This window comes from Staurois parvus, unplaced genomic scaffold, assembly GCF_062004578.1.
Source record: "Staurois parvus isolate SC_StPar_1 unplaced genomic scaffold, SC_StPar_1.0 ptg000340l, whole genome shotgun sequence".
NCBI classification, from domain to species: Eukaryota; Metazoa; Chordata; class Amphibia; order Anura; family Ranidae; genus Staurois; species Staurois parvus.
In genome coordinates this window covers 2,484,833-2,505,318 of record NW_028318136.1, presented here as the reverse complement: position 1 = coordinate 2,505,318, position 20,486 = coordinate 2,484,833, and the positions used below count along the sequence as shown (strand labels likewise).

General features: G+C 41.5%; 1 protein-coding gene across 1 annotated transcript in view; it reads right to left on the bottom strand.

Annotated features, from left to right (window-relative positions):
• Positions 1–623: 623 nt before the first annotated feature.
• KPTN (kaptin, actin binding protein) overlaps positions 624–20,486 on the bottom strand; it is a 59,206-nt gene continuing 39,343 nt past the window's right edge. Inside the window, exons 11-12 of the mRNA XM_089684239.1 lie at positions 16,924–17,094; positions 624–4,780 (exon numbers count right to left, since the gene is read on the bottom strand). Coding sequence (XP_089540365.1) covers positions 4,625–4,780; positions 16,924–17,094 — 327 coding nt within the window. The 3' untranslated portion in view covers positions 624–4,624. The remainder of the gene's footprint in view (positions 4,781–16,923; positions 17,095–20,486) is intronic.

The following is a 20,486-nucleotide window of genomic DNA, read 5'->3' as shown; positions in this document are numbered from 1 at the left end:
ACCAGAGACTGCGGACACAGTACTGGAGACGACCAGAGACTGCGGACACAGTACTGGAGATGACCAGAGACTCCGGACACAGTACAGGAGATGAGCAGAGAGTGCAGACCTTTGGGGGGGGGGGTACTCAAATTTGACAGGTCCCCCCCACCCTCCTCATAGTCTTCTGGGACACATGACAGGTCCCACAAGACTACGGGGCCATTCACAAAGCGCAGAGCTTCTTGCACATGCACGGTGGGCACCCGGCTGTGAAGCCGCAAGCTGTCACAGCCGGGTGCCCACACTGAGGATGCCGGCACCAGGGAGAGGAGATGGCTGGTGAAAGCAGGACACCGATGGACCAAGGGACAGGTAGGACTGAGGAGCAGGTTCTTCTATACAGAGCCGAGCGGCTGGCCCGGTATTCTAACACAGTGACGGCAATGGGGGGGGGGGGGGGGGGGGGAAGGAGAATACTGGGCCAGCCACGCCATAAGACACAGACATTTTCCCTCATTTTTTGGGTGGGAAAATGTGCGTCTTATGGAGCAAAAAACACGGTAAACTAGCAAAAATAGCTACCTGTAAAGAAGACAGGGCAGAATACAGAGTAGTATTTTTTAAACAAAAACATAACTAAATTTAAAAAAGTTAAACGATTTTTATTTTATATGAAATGGAGAATATTTACTTTCAGTTTTGTACATATTATACAGGAGGAAATGAACAGTGATCAGCATACCACTTGACATACGCTACATAGATATTTGATGGGCTTGATGGTCACTTTCTGCACTCAGCAAATTGCTCTTTACATTGATTGATAGGGAAGTGAGCAGTTACAGTAATGATCTTTCACTTCCTGCTTCCTAAATTGGTACACCAGAAGTACGGACAGCGTCAGAGAGAAATGAGGCCAAAGAGCTGATGTTTAGGCACCTCTAACACAAAGACTTGCTACAAAATGTTTACTATCCCCTGTAGTCAGTTCATTAAATAGGGAACCTATATGGAAGATGGTTGGGTATTACACCTATAATTTTGACTGAATTATTAAAGGACAGATTTCTTGGATCTTGAAAAACTAAAATCTTTATCTATATATATATATATATATATATATATATATATATATATATATATCTATGATATATGTCTATGATATATATCTATCTCTCGATTATTATGTACTCCTGATACGCACCAGGAAGATTGAATATGTATTTCTAGTGTTGTGTGTAGTCAATAGTTTAACACGGTTTTAGAAAGTTTTAAGAACTGCAGAAAAATGAGTTCCCATTGGTAATGATACCCAAGATAGGGATTCATACACAAATATAATACCCAATGAAATGTTACTTTGTAATAGGCACAGTTACCAAAAAAATTATTCAAACTCTTTACAGAGATGACACAATTATGACCCTCACCCCACCCCATAATACGGTTTGGGTTCACCTAAGGGTGGATGAACAATGGCAAGCTTCATAAATGCACATTAAATGTATTATGGGGTTCTTCCAACATGGAAAACTCAAATTGATTTTCTGCAGAGGTATGGGAACGGTGACCAGAGGGAATGATCTGCCATCAGAACCCTTCTGGTATGTTCTTCAACAGGATTTCAAATTGTCTCACAACTTCAATAATATTCTGCAACTGCTGTGAGCCACTTTTGTAATTCTACCATAAAATGACCCAGACCTGGTCTAAAAAGTGCCTAAGGTAACACTGCTAATGATCTGTAGGCACTGAGTACCTGTGTTGATCTTTATCTAAACTCCTGTGTCCACATGAAGCCCCTCGGATTGCAGATACAAACTATACACAAAGCCTCGATTGTTCTTCGAACAGAAATTAAAGTGTTACTTAACCCTCAACAGTAAAATCAGTCTGTATATGCAGTGAAGCATGCTTGTTATACTCACTGTGCAACCTAAGGGGTTAATCCTCTACATTGTGTAAAAAGGATGTTTGATCCCGTCTTCTCGGATCCTCCCCTTCTTTTACTGTCCCCAATCCATCTGCCATAGTACAGAGCAGCAGTGGCAAGTCTGCACATGCTGTTTGGTGTGTATTGCTAGAGTTTTATTTTTTGAGATGGTGAATGTGATCGGCACAGGGCCAATCAGCGCTGCCCGGACAGAGGGTCAGGGGTCATGCAGCCTCATAGGACAATCAGAGGAGAATGAAAACTCCTCCTACAAGATTACCAGTGCTCAGCTGGACACACCGAAGTAACAAGAGTGCTATATATTGCTGATGAGAAAAGGTATTTGTTTATATTTACTAAAATAATTGCATTTCCATGTTGTATGTACTGTGAGAGACCAGATATAGTGAATGCAGGGTCCGGGGAGACCAGATATAATGAATGCAGGGTCCGGGGAGACCAGATATAGTGAATGCAGGGTCCGGGGAGACCAGATATAGTGAATGCAGGGTCCGGGGAGACCAGATATAGTGAATGCAGGGTCCGGGGAGACCAGATATAGTGAATGCAGGGTCCTGGGTTTAGTAACACTTTAAGCCTTCCCCCCTACTGGCACCATGTTCTCACTCTGTTATTTAACTATCAAATGCCAGTGCCTCTACTGCCTACATACAGTTGAATGAACATCTTCAGGATGAGGTACTTGGGAAGGGTACAGCTTCATCTCTACTTGAAGAGAAGTTGAAGCCCTGTGTACAGTCTGAGCCCAAGGTTCAAGCAGCTCCATTCAGACTCAGGGATCAGCTTAAAGCCTAACACAAGTATTTGCAGTTGCCATAGACTGCTTTCACACTGATGTGCTAAAAACGCAGCAAAAAGGCAATCCTTTTAAATCCTATGGGACTCTTCATATCACTGCACTGCGGGTATGGTGCATTTTGAAAAGTCCTGCATGTTGCATCTTGGTGCATCAAAGCCGCACTAAAAATACAGGTCCTCACTGAAAAGAAAACGTGTCAAAAACGCACCTGTGTTGCATTTAATCATGTGTCCAAGATTCACAGGTGCATGAAGGGTAATAGGAACCCAGAAAATGCACAGTAAGCACAGCAAAAACACATATGCATATATGGAACAGTGTGGAAGCAGCTGCAGTATTGTCACTTTAAAGGATAAGTACACTTTCACAGAAAGTACACTTATCCATCCATCCCCCCCTCTGGACCTACATAACCCACCCTGCTTCGCTCCCAGATGTATACTTACCTGTATCTCACAGCTGTGGCCTGAGACACTGTGGTCAACTTGCCTTCGAAATTTGCAGTCAATCTATATAAACCTCTATCGGGTCAACCTCTGAGTGGATGTGGATTAAAGGATAAGTTCACTTTTACATAAAAAATAATAAATCCACATTTGTTTTGCAGTTAAAACAATGTGCATTTATTATATTTTGTGTTAGAAGCCTCTAAAGCATTTTACCAGCAATCAGCAGATGTCTGATGCCATGCAGGTCTCCTGCAGACTGTCAATGTATCTGCTTGCCGTACATCCCATATAAGCAAGCCGGTACGTCTGACAGGCAGACTCGAACTACCACAGCATTCACAGCACTGTGGTAGTTCATTGAGGACTACAAGCCCACAGTCGCCAAGGCTGTCGGGACCTGCTGTCTATTCATTTACAAAGGACCGTGAATAAATGACGCAGCCATGTGGGCGGAGCCCTGCATGGCTGCGCTGTTTTTGAAAAGTAACAGCTAGTACGGGGAGCTTCTCCCTGTACTTCTGTCATAAGGAGAGGGGACAACGGGTGGCGGCTGCAGGATCAGAAACATGTTACATTTTCCACCCTAAAAATGGGTGGAACATGTAACATGTTCCCAAAAGTGAACTTACCGTTTAATGCAGGCCATAGACGGGACGTTTATCGGCCGAATTGTCAGCCGAACGAATAATCGGCAATGTCGTCGGCCGATTTTCGCGGTTCTTCTCGTTTCTTTTTATCGGTCATGCTGTAAAATCTACGAAAAACGTCCATTTTTCGTAAGCATTGGCAGCATCATTGGTGGCATCAACGACCGATTTTTCATTGATCAGCCGACAATTTGGCCAATAAACGTCCCGTCTATGGCCTGCATAAGTCTGCATGCACAATCAGTGCAAGCATTTCTGCTGCAGAACAATGCAGTGGCCTTGGCTGTGGAATGCAGGTAAATGTACATTTTGGGCAGAGAAATAAAGCACAAGTGTACTCAACACACTCTTACCCTAGGTTCACACCCAAGTGTTTTCTGCAGCATTTGCAGAAACGCAGTAAAGTTCATTTAACATGATATCCTATGGGACATGTTCACGCCTGTGCGGTTTCACCCGGTGAGTTTTTTGGGAAGGGACAGAGACTTTTTTGAATGCAAAAATTTGCGTTTTTGTTTCTATACACTTCCATGGAAATGCTGCAGAAAAGCATGTATTGCGTATTTGCTGCGTTTTGTGTTTTAAATCTGCCTAGCAACAAGAAAAATTAAAAAAAAAAAAAACGCAATGCAGAAACGGTTCAAACGCAACCTGCATAGGTGTGAACCTAGCCTTAAGGCCAGTGCAAGCTCACTTTTAGGTCTTGGCAAAAACAGAACTAAATGATTCTCCACCAGACACCTGACAAACAGAAGTCGATCTTTCCTTCACGTATCCCTCCTCTGGAGAGAAGTCATATCTGAATATCTGGAGTGCAATCAGGTGGGTGGTCATGTGGCTGTTCAGAATCTGGATCCCTTTGTGTATCAGTTAAGTCAGACATCTTGATGCGTTCTATCTGCTCCCGAAGCCGCTGGATGAGGCACTGAGATGTTTTTGTCAAACTGTGCTGTATAAAGAGAGGAGCAGAAAAGATTAATTGGCCATTGTACAATGAACAAAGCATCAAAATAAATGTTTGCTTTTATATATTTATAATTTTAATACACATCTGTTTTAAACACGCCAAACAATTGTTTTTCAGTTAGACTTCATGTAAATCAGTTCAGCACATGTCAACCTTATTAAATCACATTATTATATTGAGTAAATGAAAAGACCTCTTCATCGTCATACATAAAACTTGCTGCTCCTGAGTTCTTCATGTAAACTAAAGTCAAAAGATCACGGATATCTCCCACATTATACAGAATGCAGCAGCAGGTGTATACATCGATCAGTCATAACTTTATGATCACTGACAGGTTAGGTGAATAACATTGACTATCTTGTTACAATGGCATCTGAAAGTGGGAGGAATATATTAGGCAGCAAGTAAACATGTTGTCCTTAAAGTTGGTGTGATTAAAGCAGAAAAAACGAGCATTGCAGATGGGTCAGGGTGCCCATGCTGACCTGAGTCCACAGCCAAAAAGGACATACACAATGGGCATGTGAGTATCAGAACTGGACCCCAGAGCAATGGGAGAAGGTGGCCTGGTCTGATGAATTACGTTCTCTTTTACATTACGTGGCTGGCCAGGTGCTTGTGCATTGCTTATCTGGGGAAGGGATGGCATTGAGATACATTATGGAAAGAAGCCACACCAGCGGAAGCAATGTGATGCTTCGGGCAATGTTCTGCTGGGAAACCTTGGGCCCGGTCATTCATGTGGATGCTACTTGATACATACCACCTACCTAAACATTGTTGCTGACCAAGTACACCCCTTCATGGAAATAGTATTTCTTAACGGCAGTGGCCTGTTTCAGCAGGATAATTCACCTTCCCAAACCCCATGGATAAAATTTGTCCGGTTCGGCAAGGACTTGTCAAATTTTGATCATATATGGGCAGTCTGGTTGTACAGAAGTCAATCTAAAGACTGACTTCCGTACAAATGCCCTGTCGGATTTTTGCTGTAGCCTGCAGCGTTGATCATTGTATTCTGAGGTCTCCCCACTGTTAGAATACAATAGCTCCGTGGGGAGGATTTCCCCGTCCACATTGAATATGTGGATGGGGGAATTAAATCATTTTTCCTCCTTCAACCTGTTGTTTGAAGAAAAAAAAAAAAGACACATCTATGGTCAGCTTTAGCAAAGTGAATGTTCACTTTGCAAAGTGCACAATATTGAGTAGTTGTGAAAAGCTGTGTTCACCAAATATGTGTTTGTATAATCTTTTTTTTTTCCCCCCCTTTGAACATAATCAAGTGAACACCTTTGTGGGGATGCCCAAAAATCCAAGTATTTTGGAAGACAATAATCCATTTGATAGAAATAACTGAAATAGACATATGGCTAGACCCAGAAGTATGTATCTTGTACAATATAGATATAACAGTGAATAAATATAAAGAATCAGGCATATGGTACTATCTAAACGCTGCAAAAGGTCCGATACCCAAGTTTTGGCGGAAAGCGGAGGTGCCGAAGGAAGAGGACTGGATAGAAAGAGTGGAGCAGATTAGAAAGATGGAAAAACTCTGCCATATTCAGAAAGATAAGATGGAGGCTTACTATGGGAAATGGGAGAATTGGGAAAAAAACAGATTATACATGAAATATAGGAAAGAATAAAGAGTAAGATAGGAAAAAAATTTACTTGCTTTTATAAGAAGATGGGGAGAAAATGCAGGGAAGGGAGATGGGGATGGGGTGGGGGGAGGAGGCGGGGGGGGATAGAGAAATATTCCTGGAAAGGGAAAATAAAGTATGATGTTATATTTTTTTTTATATATATAATGTGATGATGATGTGTATTTAAACTGGAAAATCAATAAATATTTAAATAAAAAAAAAAAGTGAACACCTTTGTCTTCATCACCAACCAGGGGCGGACTGACCATTTAGGTACTCGGGCACTGCCCGAGGGCCCGGGGTCAATAGGGGGCCCCATGACATGCCCCTGGTACCTTTCATAGGCTTTTTTGGGTGTGATTTGAGTGTGGGAGAGGACGCAGGGGCCCCATGATTTCCTATTGCCCGGGGGCCCCATGAGTTGTCAGTCCGCTCCTGTCACCTCATGTTTTGTTACCATTCAACAAAGGTAAAAATGTTGAACACAGGAGTACCGTTTATTATTATTATTATACAGGATTTATATAGCGCCAACAGTTTGCGCAGCGCTTTACAATGTGAGCGCAAACAGTACAGTTACAATTGAATACAGGAGGAATTGTTAGAGCTTACAATCGATATTTTTTTTTTATATGTTAGTACATTGCGCTTTACTGCAGCTATGTTATATAAATGTGAGGCCTGAAGGGTTTTGGTTGGAGCTCTGAGGGATACAGAAATTCGCACATCAATCAGTGTCACCACCCTCCTGTGCAGGGAATGTGTCAGAAGGCAGGACCAGGGTATGGCCTTATTTAAATATAGCTGCAAAGAAGTAGTAAAATAAAAGATGCATATTGCAAGTGGACACCGAGCTGTGATGGACAATCAGGCCGTTTTGTAGCCAGAGATATGACCTTCTGCGGCTATAAAACAACAAAAGAGCTTTGCACCTGCTGTCTATTGTGGTATGCTAATGTCCGCGAGGAACAATAATGGTCATCAGCCATCTAATTAGGAGCCTCTGGGTAATTATTAATCAAGCTGATGGCAGCCACACAGCAGGTGTTAAGAAGGGGACACTATCTGCCTTGATAAAACACAGAGCTCTGTAAATGCATTTAATCAAAACCTCTTTCAAACGTACGCCTCTTCAGTGTTTCCAAATACAAGGTGCAGCCTAAAGGAAAAAAAAAAAAATGTCCTTTGTCCCTTGGCTTTCTGAATAAAAATTTCCATATCTTGGGCTAGAGCTTAAAAAAGAAAAAACACTGAATTCAGGACATTAATAAAGTTACCCGTAGTAATATAAACTACACACAAAAAAGGATTTTAGTGATCTGGGAAACTCTTCCCAGCAACAGACCTGGGCATTGTAAGTAGAGAATCTGATGGAAAAAAAAAAAACAACAACATTTGCAAAGGTTTTCTTTGAAAACCGTAAGTCAAAAATATCACTAGATCCCGAGCTATAGGCCATTACTTTATGTAAATCTGAATCTTACCTAAGAGGGTTCATTACCACAGACATAGAGCCCTGTACAGCGTAAAAAGCCATCCGTTCATCTTTTTGTACAAGGGTGCAACTGTATGTAATGGACAGGGGCAGACTGACAACTCATGGGGCCCCTGGGCAATAGGGGATCATGGGGCCCTTGTGTCCTTGCCCAAACTCAAAAAAGCCTACGAAAATGGTACCAGGGGCATCTCATGGGGCCCCCTACTGACCCCGGGCAGTGCCCAAGTTTCCAAATGGTCAGTCCACCCCTGGTAATGGATATGTATTGGCTATACGGAATCAATGCCGAGCTTGCCGGCTACCCAGGGACAGGTGCTTGGCCCCAAATGCACAGCCTGTATGCATCAACTGTACAGATCCACCGCAAGCTGGACAGGTACGCAAGGACCTTCAATGCAGAGCATGTGCGTCCTGGACCACCTACCCATTCCCTGCATACCTCTGAAACTCAGCTGTGCAGGTGAGTTCATACAGTCAATGCGTATTCATCCAGGTATATAGGCTGCCTGCACACAGCTACAGGTGAATACAAAAAGGATGTGTGAATGAGCCCTAAAAGCTGATCTTCGCTCAAACATCTCTTGAGCCTTTCTATTGGTCTTTTAGGACCTGGGTTGATGGGCTTTGGGCTTGTACTGATGGGCAAGCACAGCTTTCTTTTGACATTAGCTGCTTCTGAGAGGATTCAGAATCTTTTGACAGATGCATTTGGCCTCCATCTGACCTGCTTCAAGCTGCTTTTGCATTCCTAGACTTCTATGGGGAGAGAAGTTGTTTTGACATGAACAAGAGCCTGTCAAACAGAGTCGCTTAATGTGATGGTAATCCCCACGGACTAAGCAGCTCAAGAGGTGAGAGGGGCACGGGAGCCAAGCTGAACTATTAGGGCCTGTGTTGATGGGCTTTGGGCTTGCTGCTTGCTATCAGGTGCATTCCACTTGCATATAAGATCCGTTTAATGCTGTCCAAACACAGTTAGAAAATCATTCGAAAAAGTGTTTGATATCCTCGATCGTTTGACTTTTGAAATATTAGTGGGCTAATTTTGATTAATCGAAATGCAAACTTTTAATGGCAAAAAAAAAAAACAAAAAAAAAAAAACAAAACAGTCATGTCAGATTTTTTTGAGCCAAAACTAGTGGTGCACCGAAATGAAAATTCTGGTGCCGAAACCAAAAATTCAAAATGCACTTGGCTGAAAGCCGAAACGCGCAGTTTTTAAAAATGAATATATATTTTTTGGAAAAAAATACACTGATTAAAAACAACAATATATACCCAAATTGTTTTGTAAAATATGTAAGAGGATGTTATGGCGAGTAAATAGATACCCAACATGTCAAATTTTAAAATTGGGCACGCTCGTGGAATGGCATGAAACTGCAGTACTTAGAAATCTCCATGGGTGATGCCGATGAGAGGCAGGTGGCTTTGAGGGGCGAGGTTTTCTTGGCACCTGTATCTGTGCTTTTTTTTTCATTTCGGCCAACAGCCGAAAGGGGTGTTTTCGACCACCGGAATTTCGATGCATCCCTAGCCAAAACAATCAATTTTCTAAACATTAGTAGGGGAACCGAACGAAAACAGCTCACAAAAATCTACAGAGCATTTACGTGGTAAAATGTAAACGCAGAAGTACAAGCAGGGAAAAGAAAGAGCTTTCTTTTAAATACAGTTTGCAAGTGGGAGGGTTTACAAAAAAAGTCAAAAAGCGTAACCTGCTAACCGCCAAAGCCAATGGCCACTATTCTATCCTCCTGCTCCTCGACCTCTCAGCGGCCTTCGACACTGTTGACCACCCTCTCCTCCTTGCCAAACTGCACTCCCTTGGCATCAGGGACGCTGCTCTCTCCTGGTTCTCCTCCTACCTTTCCCAACGCTCCTTCAGCGTCACCTACAACACTACCACCTCCCCCTCCCTCCCCTTCTCTGTCGGGGTTCCCCAAGGCTCTGTCCTCGGGCCCCTCCTCTTCTCCATCTATACCTCCTCCCTTGGCAAACTTATTCACTCCCATGGTTTCAATTACCACCTCTATGCTGACGACACCCAAATTTACCTCTCCACCCCCCACCTCACCCCCTCACTCTCTGCCCGCATCGCCCACCTCCTAAACGACATATCACACTGGATGTCGCTCCATTTCCTCAAACTTTACCTATCCAAAACCGAGCTCCTGGTCTTCCCCCCACCCCGCGCCCCCCCCCCATCCTCTCCATCACTACTAACAACGCCACCATCTCTCCCACTCCACACGCCAAAGTCCTGGGTGTCACCCTGGACTCCCACCTCTCCTTCCTACCCCACATCCAACTGCTATCTAGATCTTGCAGGCTCCACCTTCCCAACATCTCCAAGATACGCACATTCCTCACCCCAGACACTGCTAAACAACTCGTACACTCCCTCATCATCTCACGCCTGGACTATTGCAATTCCCTTCTCACTGGCCTACCCAAACAAACGCTATCCCCACTTCAGTCGATCCTAAACTCAGCGGCTAGACTCATCCACCTCACCAACCGCTCCACATCTGCCTCCCCCCTCTGCCAATCCCTTCACTGGCTCCCGATTGCCCAACGCATCAAATTCAAACTGCTAACCCTGACCTACAAAGCCATTCACAACGCTGCCCCAAACTACATAACCGACCTGATACCCAAATACTACCCTACCCGTGCCCTCCGCTCCTCACAGGACCTCCTACTCTCTAGCTCCCTGGTCTCCTCCTCCCACGCCCGATTGCAGGACTTCTCTAGGACTTCCCCCATCCTCTGGAACTCCCTACCCCAATCCATCAGACTGTCACCCACCCTCCTCACCTTCAGGCGCACCCTGAAAACCCTCCTCTTCAGGGAAGGCCTACCCCAACCTCACCTAACACCTGACCTCACCTAACAACCTCCTCCACTCCTCCCACCACTCCATCCCCCACAGCCATCTCCTCCTGTATCACCTTCCCCTCCCTCCTAGATTGTAAGCTCGAAAGAGCAGGGCCCTCGAACCCCTCGTGTACTGTTTTGTTACTGTCTTGTCTCATGTTCTGTCCCCCTTGCTACTGTACAGCGCTGAGCATACCCTTTTGGCGCTATATAAATACTGTATAATAATAATAATAATAACTGCATTTCCACTGATTTACTAAAAATGTACTATTTATGTTGTTAATGATCGATAATATGTTGACAACTGGGGAAAATAGCTTTATAAATCTGACTTTTTTGTTTTAAAAGATTTTCCAACCGTGTATTGCCAACATAATATTGTGCATTGACAGGAACATTTGACCTGTAGATGTGCTGCAGTTGATCTCATATCTCTGGATCCACTGATCATTTTAACTCATTGTTTTTATGAAGGCAACCTCTAATTATGCATTTATTCTGCAATAACTTTGATATGCCCAGAGTTACCTTAAGACCTCTTGCCCACTGCAGCTTGAAAAAGCTCAATACAGTGTTTCTGTTTTTTTACTGAGGCAAAATGTAGCCCATTATTTACAATGTGCCTTTGCACACAGGCACGAAAATAAGCACTGCGCATTCCTCAGTTAAAAAAAAAAAAAAAAAAAAGAAAAGAATCTGCATTTTTGGTCAATAATTTATTATGCTGCATATGTGCAAATATGCGCAAATGCACGCATATGAGCATATATATTAATGGATTTTTCCTGAAAATTTATTGTGCTCGTAAATGCACAAGCATGCATAAATACGTGCAAAACAAGCGCCTGAAATTACGTTTAAAAGAAAACAGATGCTCAAAACAGTGAGTGTAAGAGGCCTAAAGAAGAAACTGATTTATCAAGTTGAAGAAAAAAAAACAAAAAAAAAAAAACATTTTTTGTAAAAATGTATGACACATGAAGACTGATTTACTAAAGGAGCTCCAGAATATTCTCTCAATAAATTGAATACAGTACCCTTCGGGTATTCAAAGTATCCACTTTGAATAACCAGTTGTGTGCAGCTAAAATAAACAGGAATTAGTTTTTTACATGCTTGAAAGATTGAAGAAAACCACACACTGAAGCCTGGTGGTGTCTCTATGCCTCTAAGGGCTCATGTACACAGGACGTTTGGAAAACACTTCTGAACGATGGAAACTGACTGCTGGAAAACGTAGGTTAAAAAAAGTATGTTTATCCACGTTTGCATACTGCGTTTATGAGCGTTTATGTTTAGAAGCGTCTTTTAAAGATAACATCAGGAGACCTTCCAAAATGCCCAGAATGCACTGAAAAACAGTAAAAAATTAACTATTTCAGACATTTTGAGAGGAATAGAGGGCAGAAGCAGGGAGAGCAGTATGTGTTGAGATGACCTGTCGTTTCTGGTTGTATTCACTATGGATCCCATCATGAGCATAATGCGGCACGTTCCACCATTTTTTCCTTCACGCAAAACCTGGAACTGACTGCAATGGTGTACCGGGTCCATTTGAATACATGGAAAATGGTTTGCATGCATTTCTGATGATGAAAAAAGGTTCTGGACAGCATTTGGATATGGAACAGTTAAAAAACGCATCTAAACGTAAACGCTTATAAATGCGGTTAGCCACATTTACAAGCGTTTGAAACGCTGATAAAATCTACTTCTGAACCTAAGTTTGGTGCATTAACAAAAAAACGACTTTAAACCCAACTGCCTGTAAACGACAATGTGTAAATGGACACATAGGAAAACATTAGGGAGAGTGAAAAAAACGCTGAACAGCTCCTGAACGTCAGTTTATCAGCTGCAGTGTACATGGAGCCCTGAGACTCAGCTGTCCATCAGCAGGACTGGTGACGTCATTCCCAAAATGCTCTGGTACTATGTATGTGGCCAGTGCCATGACACAGTCACATGAATGAAGGATATCCAGACTGCTTTGCTACAAAGACTAACATTGTAACTGTTTTTATTTTAATAAATCTATGTAATCTATGTAATATGCTCACCAATATTTACAGTACAGTAGATTCTTCTTCTGAACCAGAACCGGCTTGCAGTTAGAGAACTGCAGAAATTCAAATATGAATGGAAACAGTGACACCACATGGAAGTATTGAGTATCACAGGCTATGACCGATTCAAGTGCAACAGTTACTATAGATTTGTGTGGTTTTATTTTTTTTCTTATGGTTTTTTTTTTTTTTTTAAGCAAGCATCTTTAATGTTTGTTTATTTTTTTTAATCATCATGCATACTGGACATTATAAAAATGCCAGTAGCATCAGCTGTAGAATGCAGCGCTAAAAACTCAAGTTTTGTTGCGATTTTGCATTAGTGATTTTTACCGTTTGCGGTTTTCTTATTTTTTTGCAAAACTATTTTCCAGACAAAAGCTTGAGGCTCAAAAAAGCTGGAGAGCTGCATTTTGGCGCATTAGAGCATTTTCACAGCTGAAAAACTCCTCTTCATAGGCAGCAGTTCTGGGTTTTTACCAGCCTGAAAACGCCCCTGCCAAAAAATGCTGATAAAAGTCTATGTGTGCATGGACACATAGGATGACATGCTGGGGAGTTTACTGGCTGTAGAAAAAAAATAGCTTGCCGCCCAAAACAGCAACTGTAAAAACGCCTAAAGCTCAAAAAACGCTGGTAAAAGCGTTTTTAGTAGCATTTTAGGAGCGTTTAGGAGCATTAGCATTTATTAGCATTTTTACAGTACATGTAGGGAAAAAAAAAAGCTAGAAAAAAAGCTGTTAGGAGCGTTTAGCATTTTTTTTCTGTTGGAAAAATGCTACCCAAACCTCTACAAAAACAATTTCTACTCCTAAACGCTGATGCTTGAAAAACGCTACTGATATAAATAAATGCTGATAACAGCTTCTAGGAGCTTGAAAAAAAGCTAGTGTGCATGGAGCCTTATGCAATAAAAAAAAGCAAATAGTGCTTTTTGCTTATGAACAAATGAAAAAAAAAAATCGGTTTCTTGGAGGGGGGGAGAGAGAGAAAGAGAGTGTGTAAGACAAGAAATTATTCCTTTATAGAAAGCTTTTGTGACCAGAAACGTGTCAGCTGCCCAATGAAAATGCCTGTTTCCTGGCTGTCATTACTGATACCCCTCTGGGGCATTTATTATAGGAACCATTGATGTTTGAATGTCCTCTATTGAAATATCCGTATTAACCACTCTGGATTGAAACTCCTTTACTAATACACCAATGTTTTTTCACATCTACAGTGAAGAGAATTTTTTCTGAACTTCCTCATGGTAATTCACATTAACTTATCTCATGGCACTAAAGCACCATTGCTATTTACTTCTCATTCTCTAATATTTATTCACTTTTAGAGTCACTTCTTACTGTGGATTCATTTCCACCTATGTTGGCTATTCATGAAGGTCTATACCCACTATGCACACAGCATGGCACAGTCATTGAGAAGGTAAAGAGAGATATACACAGTGGCTTAGTGGTTAGCACGTCTGCCTTGCAGTAAATGGGTCATGGGTTCGATTACTGACCATGGCACCTCCTGCATGGAGTTTGCATGTCTCCCTGTGCTTGCGTGGGTTTCCTCCGGGTACTCCGGTTTCCTCCCACCCTCCAAAGACATGCTGGTAGGTTAATTGGATCCTTTCTAAATTGTCCCTAGTATGTGTATGTATGAATGTGAGTTAGGGACTTTAGATTGTACACCCCTTGAGGGTTAGGGACTGATGTGAATGTACAATATATGTGTAAAGCGCTGCGTAGATTGATGGCGCTATATAAGTACCTGAAATAAATAAATATACAGTATACTCAATTAATCTGAATATGTGCATCCTATTAGGCGGATGTCAAGACTATTATCCCGTCTCCTTTGTATTCATCATTATCCATTATTCAATTCCTAGGAGTTCATTAATTTTTAGTGTGGTGTTCATGAAGGAACAGCTAAAGAAGGAAACGATTCCACTAGGCTACTATATATGGAACTTCACTGCAGATGAATACAGAAAGGAAATTCCATTGCCTCATATTGGTCATTGTTGCCTATACAGTCGTTTTTGAAGACATCAAACGGTTCTTTATTTTAATTCTTTGATTTTAATGTGATTGCAACATGTTCACTCTGTCTATGTCAACCTTTTTCATGATCTAAGTGATCGAATAAATACAATACAATATCGCATTTACATTTGTAGTAATATATTACTCCGCATAGGATTTAATTAACCGCTTCCCAGGCGGTTTTGCACTAGTCAACTGCCATTTTTTTGCGTGCCATTAGTACAGTGTCAGTGCTTTTTATTAGCACTGATTATTATTATTATTATTATTATACAGTATTTATAAAGCGCCAATAGTTCGCTCAGCGCTGTACATAGCACTGATCACTGTATTGGTGTCACTGGGGATGTCAGTGACACCAAGTCAGCTCCCCCCAGTGTCAGAATGCCCCCCGCAGTCCCGCTATAAGTCGCTGATCACCACCATTACTAGTTAAAAACAGTATCTATACTGCCATTTGTAAACGCTATAACTTTCACGTAAACCAATTAATTTACATGTATTGGGAATTTTTTTTTAGCAAAGACATGGAGCAGAATACATCTTGGCCAAAATTTATGACGAAATTAGATTTTTAAAATTTTTTTACTGGACATGTTTAATAGCAAAAAGTCAAAAATATTGTTTATTTCTCAAAATTGCCAGACTTTTTTTTATAATAGCGCAAAAAATGAAAACAGCACACGCAATCAAATACCACCAAAAGAAAGCTCTATTTGTGAGGAAAAAAAAAAGGAAGTAAATTTAATTTGGGTGCAGCGTTGCATGACTGCGCAATTGTCAGTTAAAGTAACAAAGCGCTGGGACGCAAAAAATGGCCTGGTAAGGAGTGGGGGGGGGGGGGGGGGGGGCAGAACACCACTGCTAAATGTTTCACTTCCCACTGCAGCCGGAGGTCCGTTCTGCGGTAAAATATGATGCCAAAAAACATATTATTTAACCTCCTTAGCGGCATTCCCGAGTGTAGCTCGGGGTAAAATGTGTGTACCAAAAGCGGTAACCCCAAGCTACACTCGGGCTTACCATGCGGCGCTGCATAGGGAGTCCCTGCAGCACTTACCTTGTCCTTCGCTCCCACGATGTGTCCCCTGCAGCATCCCCGGCCATCTCTTCCGGCCGATGCCGGCTTCCGTGTTCCGGTCCCTGTGACATCCGGGCGCCGCAACCAGCGGCAAATTTGAAATTTTTTTAAAAATGATTATTACATAGTAAAACATTGCTGTTTCAATGCATTTCACATACATTTGTCCCGAGTGCTTTGTCCTGTGCCCTGCCTGCATTTTGACTGTTCTTTCTGCCTGGAAACCTAGAAAAGTCCATGGCATCCAAAAAGCGTCCCTTTACGTCAAAACCGGTTTTAGACCAGCTAGAGAACAGTGATAGTAAATCAGAACCACTTGCAGAATTGAGTGATAATGATTCATGGGGAAATTCGTCATCAGACACTGAAAACGATTTTGCGACTTTGCTCAGCGATGTGCGAATTTGCCTCTGTATTTCAAATTTCAGTGTTTTTGGTTTGATTATATTATTGAATTAAATTTATTATTATATTATTTTTTATGATGATTTATTAAATTATAATTTATGATTTCGTGTTTCAAATTTTATCATACCCGGGATGTTTACTAGACTCTTGTTCGTACAGATTTCAGTGAGTTATTCCTAAAAATTACAGCCTACAATAAAAAACTACATATTTCCATGCAAAAAAATGGTACCGCTTTCAGCACAAAAAATTTGGAAATAATCAGACCGCCAAGGAGGTTAATGCAGTCCCCTTCTACAAAAAAAAAAAAAGAAGCTTGAAAAATGCATCAAAAGTGTCAAGAAGCACTCATTGTTGCACTAAAAAATGCACAGAAAATTGCATCATGTTGCAGCAGCACTAGTGTGAACTAAGGCTTCCCGACTGGGGCATTTTAAAAACATTAGTTTAAAAACCAAAAAAAAAAGTGTCTTGAAGGATAAACAGGAACTCACCTGCAGTATGTGCAGTCCTTTCAGACATACAATGGCTAGTTCATTCAGTCCATCGCAGGTCAAATCTACAACAGCCATGCACAGCAGGGGGCTTGGGAAACTTCTCTGCCAAAGTAGCTGAAAATGTCCCTCCACACCCGGTCGCTGTATGTACTTGTAACATAGAAGCTCCTAAAATGGGAGGCAGAAATCAATATAAATTAGTGTGGACCAACATTTTTTTCTATACAGTAGTTGATATTGTGCATACAGAGGCATTTTAGTGCATTTTCCAACCTTGTGGTAACAGTTTGGTGAAGGCCCTTTTCTGTTGTGGCATGACTGTGCTCCCATACACAAGTGCTCATAAAGACATGGTACGAGGAGTCTGGTGTGGAGAAAATTAAGTGACTTTCACAGAACCCCGACATCAACTCTATAGGACACCTTTGGGTTGAAAAGGAATGTGCATGTCGAGGCAAAAACAAAACATAAGTATATCTCTGAAAAATATTCTAGGTTTTATCCTGTAGCCTCCCTAGCGGTCTGATTATGTCAGTATTTCTGTGCTCAAAGCGGTACATTTTTTTGCATTGAAATATGTAGTTTTTTTATTGTAGGCCTGTAATTTTTAGGAATAACTCACTGAAATCTTCCTGAAGAGTCTAGTAAACATCCCGGGTATGTTACAACTTGAAACACGAAATCATAAATTATAATTTAATAAATAATCATTAAAAAAAATAATATAATAATAATATAAATTTAATTCAATAATATAACCAAACCAAAAACACTGAAATTTGAAATATAGCTCCAAGTTCGCACATCACTGAGCTCAGTCGCAAAATCGTTTTCAGTGTCTGATGACGAATTTCCCCACAAATCATCACTCAATTCTGCAAGTGATTCTAATTTACTATCGCTGTTCTCTAGCTGGTCTAAAACCGATTTTGACCTAAAGGGACGCTTTTTGGACACCATGGACGTTTCTCAGTTTCCAGGCAGAAAGAACAGTAAAAATGCAGGTAGGGCACAGGACAAAATGTATGTGAAATGGTTTGATACAGTAATGTTTTACTATGTGATTTTAGTGTATTTAGTGAATATCACTTTTTGACATTTTCAAATTTCCCGCCAGTTCTGTCCCCCGTACGTCCCGACGTCGCAGGGAACGGAACTTGGAAGACAGATGCCGGCATCGACCGGAGGACATTGCCGGGGACACTGTAGGGGGGACATCGCGGGAGAGCAGAACAAGGTAAGTGAAGAAGAGATCCCGGAGCAGCACTGCAAGGTATTCCCGAGTGTAGCTCGGGGTTACCGCTTGTGGTGCTGAAACTTTACCCCGAGCTACACTCAGGTTAAAAAGCACCTGCAAGTACCAGAAAATTCCTAGTCTGCACAGGAAAAAGGAACTTTTGTCTTGTCAACCCTGCCCAATTTTCTTTTGCTAAACTACTCAGACCCCCCCCCCCCACTCTCCCATCTCCACAACATAAAGGGCTAATCATGCTGTAGTTCTAAGATAAGAACTAGGAGGGCTAAAAATCTTTTCCTTGAGACAACACAGGAAGCGAACACAGGTCAGCTCTGACTTTCTGATATGATCAACAAGTATTTATTTTTTTTTTTCTATCAATGGTATATTTAAAAGACCAATAGGGAGCAAATAAAAGAAGTTAACTGTTTGGGATGACATACAGATTGATGCTGATGGTTTTGGAATGTGATCTCCAACAAGCTCATACAGTTGTGCTGGTTAGGTATCCATAAACCTTTAGCCATACAGTGTATACTGCATGTGAATGTGATCAGTTATATGTAAATCTAATAAATAGATGTAATGTTTATAATCAAAAGCAAGCTATTTAAAAGGACAGCCAAATGTTCCCATTAACAATGCAGGATTTGCTTCCTTCTAAGTGCATAAGGTGAAGACAGGCCCCATTTTGCCTTTAGTGGAACTATAGGCAAAACCTTTTGTTTAATTTTGGATAGATTAAGGGAGTATTATAATTCCTGTGAGATTTTTCTTTTTGCCATCTGTGTCCCATTGCAGAGATTCCCCTTGTATAAATTCAAAAAATCAGAAAAAGGTCAACACTAATCCAAAAACAATAATAAATAAAGCTGCATGCAATGGTTAAAGATACACCAAAATCCTAAAGTGCTATAAACAAAAATTGCAGTGCTGTGACAATTCAAAAGTGCAGTGTACATACATATAAATATGGATTCAATAATGTGCAACAATATAAACAAACAATATATAACTAAAAGTCCAATAGTGCTTTGATGAGTAATGTAGACTCTATGAGGATGACGGTATAATCCGTTGGTAGAAGTGACACTTTTGATTGTCTTGGATCAACGGGTGAAGACTGCTCTTACATTACAGTGGGACTACATGTATGGTTCATTATACCATCATCCTCAGAGTCTACATTACTCATCAAAGCACTATTGGACTGTTAGTTGGAAAGAGTGGGGATGGATTAGAACCCGTCAGTTTTGATTGCTGTCTGTGCCCCCGTTGAGGAGATTCATCCTCTCCATTTGTCCAGTTTATTATCATTGAAAGCGAAAGTAAAAGAAAATACCAAATTTTGCGTTGTCCCTATAAAAGTAATAGAGGGGAAACCTTCCAATTGGGACACTAGTTCTGGTGACCTGGGGGTTCGAATCCCAACCACGGCACCACCTGCCTGGAGTTTGCATGTTCTCCCTGTGCCGGTGTGGGTTTCCTCCGGGTACTCCGGTTTCCTCCCACACGCCAAAGTCTTGCTGGTAGGTTAATTGGCTCCTGTCTAATTGGCCCTAGTATGTGTATGTATGAAGTTGATAATGAGTGCAGGACAGAGGAGCCTCTTAAAGAAGAAGGTACAGGTCTGTGAGAGCCAGAAATCTTGCTTGTTTGTAGGTGACCAAATACTTATTTTCCACCATAATTTGCAAATAAATTCTTTCCAAATCAGCCAATGTGATTGTCTGGATTTTTTTTCTCATTTTGTCTCTCATAGTTGAGGTCTACCTATGATGCCAATTACAGGCCTCTCTCATCTTTTTAAGTGGGAGAACTTGCACAATTGGTGGCTGACTAAATACTTTTTTGCCCCACTGTATGTATGAATGTAAGTTAGGAACCTTAGATTGTACGCCCCTTGAGGGTTATGGACTGATGTGAATGTACAATATACATGTAAAGTGCTTCGTAAATTGACGGCGCTATATAAGTAACTGAAATAAATAAATAAATGTGGGTATACTCACCCTTTTGAATTGTCACAGAGCTGCAATTTTTGTTTATAGAGATTAGGGGGGTGATTAAGGAACTTCTGCAGCTTTTTTTGACTATAGTCAACCATTAGATGAGTACCAATACTGCAGAAAAGAAAAACAATGCCGAACTGTGAACATGGAGGATACCTGCAGCTTTAGGAGTTAGGGACTAGGAAAGGCTGGTGCAGAGAAGAAATACCTGGCTGAAAACCAGGGGTGGACTGACAACTCATAGGGCCCCTGGGCAATAGGGGATCATGGGGCCCCTGTGTCCTTGCCCAAACTCAAAAAAGCCTATGAAA